Source organism: Triticum aestivum, chromosome 2A (assembly GCF_018294505.1).
Source record: "Triticum aestivum cultivar Chinese Spring chromosome 2A, IWGSC CS RefSeq v2.1, whole genome shotgun sequence".
Classification (NCBI taxonomy): domain Eukaryota; kingdom Viridiplantae; phylum Streptophyta; class Magnoliopsida; order Poales; family Poaceae; genus Triticum; species Triticum aestivum.
Window position 1 is genome coordinate 125,396,699 of NC_057797.1, and position 4,911 is coordinate 125,401,609.

Sequence of the window (4,911 nt, forward strand, 5' to 3'; positions counted from 1 at the left end):
CTGAGCAATCGCCTTTTCACGGGCGCTCGGTCGTTCTTGGTCAAGCTTGGATCGCCTCTCCCTGCGAGGAGGCGACTCGACTTCTTCTTCGTCACTTGAGTCGTCGCTTTCTTCGTCCCCTTCACCGTCAGAATACCATTCGCCACTGTCGCCGCCGCTCGCCTCTCCTTCCAGGTCTTGCTCTTGCTCTCCGTTGGGCATTGAATACATTTCGATAAGAGCCTGAAAGAAAGCAGGAAGAATAAAGTCAGTCGACGCAGTATAGACAGCTGCGCGAGTGAATTCAGATTACAATCAAAGCTCAGAATCGGACCTTCTCTGGTACATGGGACTGGTCGAATGGAGGAACTCTCCTGGCTCCCCTGGGGTTGTCCTTGTTTCCGGTCATGCCCGACAGCCACTTCTCCAGTGTGTCGTCATCGACCTCCTCCGGGTGAATCCGAGTGGAGTCGTCAAGACCCGAATACATCCACATCGGATGGTCTCGGGCTTGAAGAGGCTGGATGCGCCGCTGAAGGAAAACCTCCAAGAGATCCATACCGGTGACCCCGTCACGGATAAGCTGGACCACTCGTTCGACCAGCACCCTAACCTGCGCCTTCTCCTCCGGGAGCACCTTCAAAGAGGAGGGTTTCCTCACTCGGTCCATGGTAAAAGAAGGGAGGCCAGTCGACTGCCCTGGCGTCGGCTGGTCTTTGCAGTAAAACCAGGTCGACTGCCATCCGCGAACCGAGTCGGGAAGAATCATGGCTGGAAAGGAACTTTTCCCTCTCATCTGAACACCAAGACCCCCACACATATGAATCAGTTGTGTTCTCTCATCACTCGGATTGTCCTTTTTCACCGTCTGAGAACGACAGGAGAAAATGTGCTTGAAAAGACCCCAGTGAGGCCGTCAACCCAAGAAATTCTCGCACAAAGACATGAAAGCAGCAAGATACACGATTGTGTTGGGAGTGAAGTGATGGAGTTGTGCCCCAAAGAAATTCAGAAATTCCCGAAAGAAAGGGTGAGGAGGCAAGGAAAATCCACGGTCGACGTGGGTGGCAAGGAGAACGCGCTCACCCTCCCGAGGTTGCGGCTCGGATTCCTTCCCCGGAAGCCGCGCCGAAACATGGGGGATCAGCCCTCCTTCGGCTAGGTCGTCGAGGTCTTCTTGGCGGATCGCCGAGCGGATCCAGTCGCCCTGGATCCAGCCCTTCAGCAGGCCGGCTCGCGAGGAAGATCCACCCCGACTGGTCGCCTTCCCCTTCGCCTTTGCCGTCGTCTTCTTCGCCCGCTCCAGAGCCGCCGTCTTCTCCTTCCCCATCGTCGTCGGTGAGACGCGTACGGAGCGGCGGCGCTGGGGCGAGAGCGAGCGCGACGAAGAAGCCTGAAGAGGAGAAGAGGAAATGGGAACGCACTATTCAAGAAACCATGGTCCGACGCCTTATATGAGGTCGCTTCCGAGGGGCCGACTGGTAGGCCCGGGCGGTCCTGTCAAATCCCGTAACAATCGCGCGTGATACGTGGCGAAAAAGGTGGCACGGAGATCGAGGCGGCTCCGCCCTATCTCTTCCGATTGCTGCGGCCTCCCCCGTCTCGCGCGCTTCCCAAAATTCGAATCCCGCTAAATCTGCGGACAGCAGAACAACTTGTCAGACGGAAGATCTCCTCCACGTCGTCACCCGGAGCCTTTCAAGTAAAGAAACTCACTCGACAAAAAACTAAGAATGGATCAAGGCGACTGAAAAGGAAGTTGCTGTCTTCACTCGGGTTCATTGATCCGAGTCGGAGAAGTTCTCAACTCCTTCCCCACTCAAACCTCGATCCATTCGGGGGCTAATGATGAAGCTATGTACCTAGGGTAGGGTCATGGACCTGTCCCAACTGCCCTACTCAAGGACATCTCTAGAAGAAATCACCTTTCAATCGACTTGGAGGTGTTCCACTCGACAGACTCGAAGACACTCGACCAAGAAGTAATCACTCGACCAAGATCCAACCACTCGACGGCCAGGAGACCTAAAGGCACTCCGCACGCTAACGGTCGGTTATTAAGTAGCTTTTATGGTCATCATAGCACTTTATTAGGGTGTTACCAGTAACGCCCGACCTTAATGTATTTAAAACCCTGCACAACTAAGGGCCGGAGGGGTCCGACGAACTCTATATAAGCCGCCCCCCTCCTCAATGTAAAGGCTTCGCACCCCTGTAATTTATACACGCATAATCCAGTCGACCGCCTTCGGGCTCCGAGACATAGGCCTATTACTTTCTTCGAGAAGGGTCTGAACTCGTAAACCTCATGTGCTTACAACTACTCCATAACTAAAACCTTGCCTCTACATACCTACTGCTACATTACTGTCAGACTTACGACCACGACACTATCTCCTGGCGGCAAAGCCGCCCGTGGTAGTGATGGACTGCCCCCTCGACGGCGAAGAAGAGGAGGTAGATGCTCGCGATGAAGAGCACCCAAGCGCTGACCGCCACTCGGACAGCATCCGGACGAGCGGCCAGCAGCGTCTTCTTGGCTGCGGTCACGCTCACAGGAAGCAGCAGATGACGCGTCTCGCCGTCCATGGTGGATCCTGCCTTTTTCTGCGGGGAATCCATGGATCCGACTTGGGTGCGAGACGAAGGGGGAGAGGGAGGGGAGCGATGTGCTGGCTGGAGCGTGGAGGCAGGCGGCGGAGGGCTGTGGATGGAGGTGGAGATTGTGCTTTTTAAGTAGGGAAAGGGGAGGCGCCGAGCAACGCGCGCAGCTTGGCGATGCGAGCGGGGGAGACGAAGCAAAGCGACACCCACGACGTGTCGAGCCTGGGCTGCGCGCGCGCACACACACAGCCACAGAGGATTCTCAGCTGAGCCGGACGTACGATATGTAAACAGGCCGCATGTGATGATCGATCTGTTCTCGGCTCATGGGCAGGGCAAAGGAAACAGCGGGAAGCAGCGCGCATACCATCTTCGGCAATGCTGCTTAATTTCCTTGCGTGCAATGGGACGTGTGCAGTGCGCTATGTGGGTGAAGTGAAGAAGCCTGACACACACAAGCGACACACACATGCACATGGGTACATTGCAGTAAAAAGGACTGCGTAATTTACAACTGATGTACGAGTAACTTGTAGTAGCACCATACGGATGTGACCACGCACCCGCGTGCTTCCTGCACTTCTAGTAGAACCATGGATTGTGAGTGCTGAATCGAAGGTTATCAAAGCCGGCGCCACGTAGTACGTTATGGAGGTGCCGATTGTCCAATCGTTTTTCCACCTTGGCTACCACGTAATGTTTTCAAAGCAGAACAACTTACGTTATGGATGAACACGCATCATTTATGTCCAACTAGCAACGACTGGATTTGTTCATCCTTTTCTAAAAAAACAAACTGGTTTTGTTCATTAGCGTGTGGGAAAAGGCAAGCAACATTTACGTCAGGTCACTGGAATTGCAGTGTTCCTCCGTACAAAATCTCAAAGTTACAGCAATTTGTCAATCAATCTTATTACCAGACGCGCGCGCACACACAACGACACTAGGGATAAATGGGACTCTTTATCTAACAAAAAATCTCGAGAAGATCGGATAGATGGAGCAAGCCGACGATCGGATCGACTACTTTTGCTTCTTCTTCTCTTTTTTCTTTTTGAGAATATCGAGTACTTTTGCTAGAAGTAGTGGCCGGGGCGGGGCAGGAGCACGAACAGGTCGATCCTGAACACGACCGTCTGCGGCGTCGGCGCGCTCACGACCTTCATGACGGAGTACCCGCGCGCCATCCTGAACACCCCGGTGCCGCCCACGACGGCGCGCTCCACGGCCGCGCCCTCGAAGTCGAAATGGTACTGGCCCTGCACCGTCAGCGTGCTCCCGCGGCGCTCCCCGGCGGCGAACACGAGCGTGACGGTGGACAGGTAGCTCGGCCCGGCCCGGTCCGTGCCGACGAAGAAGCCCTGGAATCTGCCGACGAGGTCGGACCCGGGGCGCGGGCCGGCGCGGAGCTCGTCGTCGATCACGCCGGGCTCCCCGAAGGTGGCGTTGCCGCCCAGCGGGGACCGCAGCAGCGGCGACGCCACCGTCGCGTTCGCGCCCTCGAACCTCTCGTGGATGTAGAGGCGGATGCGGGTGGCCTTGCTGCCGGCCGCGAGAGCGGCGGGCGCCGGGGCGGACAGGACGAGGGCGACGAGCAGCGCCAGCTGCAACGACGGTGAGAAGGCCATCCCGCTGCGCAACAAGAACGTGGAGCTATGGCTGTAGCGGCTGGAGAGCTTGTGCGCGCGCCGTCGCCTGCGTTGAGATGTACGGTAGAGACTAGAGTTGAGATGGGTGCAGGATGCATGAGCGCACACAGAGCAAATATATACTGCGTGGGGTGGCGTTGCGCTCGTTTTCGTTAGAGTGGCCGCGCCGGGACATATGTCACGTACGTACAGGCGTGCGTTGGCCGATCCGCCCAGCTCGATGTTTTTGTCCGTGAAGATTGCTTCTTTGTAGCGCCGGCGGCCGGGGGACAGCCTGCAGCCTGCTAGCTCCTCCCGTGCGTCCCATCTCCGAGAAGAGGGCACGAAGCTACGAAGAGCGCGCGGGTCGAGTCTAGAGCACAGATCGGTGAATTTTGCCCTTCAAAAAAAGAAAAAGAATCGGTGACTTTTGCTGGTGGCTGCCTGATCACCGACTCAAGATGGGAACAGACTGCTAGGTCATGTAGCCGTGTAGGAACTTCTGAACTGCATGCATGTCCGCAACGACATTACAGGAAGGGCGCTGATCTGCGCCGGCGCACCGGCCCAAATTTGGATCGGTCGCATCCGCGCCGTACGATGCAAGGCATCTCGTTCGCCAGATCAGCTTCTCCGCTTCATTTTCCCACCCATCGTTCCGAGCGAGTAGGAGAAAATTTCCCTCGCCCCATCAAATCGA

General features: G+C 56.3%; 1 protein-coding gene across 1 annotated transcript; it reads right to left on the reverse strand.

Moving 5' to 3' along the window:
* Positions 1-3,452: 3,452 nt before the first annotated feature.
* Positions 3,453-4,341, reverse strand: LOC123184994 (pterocarpan synthase 1). Its single transcript, XM_044597014.1, has one exon. It carries the CDS (start codon positions 4,209-4,211, stop codon positions 3,660-3,662), a length of 552 nt encoding a protein of 183 aa, XP_044452949.1. The 5' UTR covers positions 4,212-4,341; the 3' UTR covers positions 3,453-3,659.
* Positions 4,342-4,911: the final 570 nt, after the last annotated feature.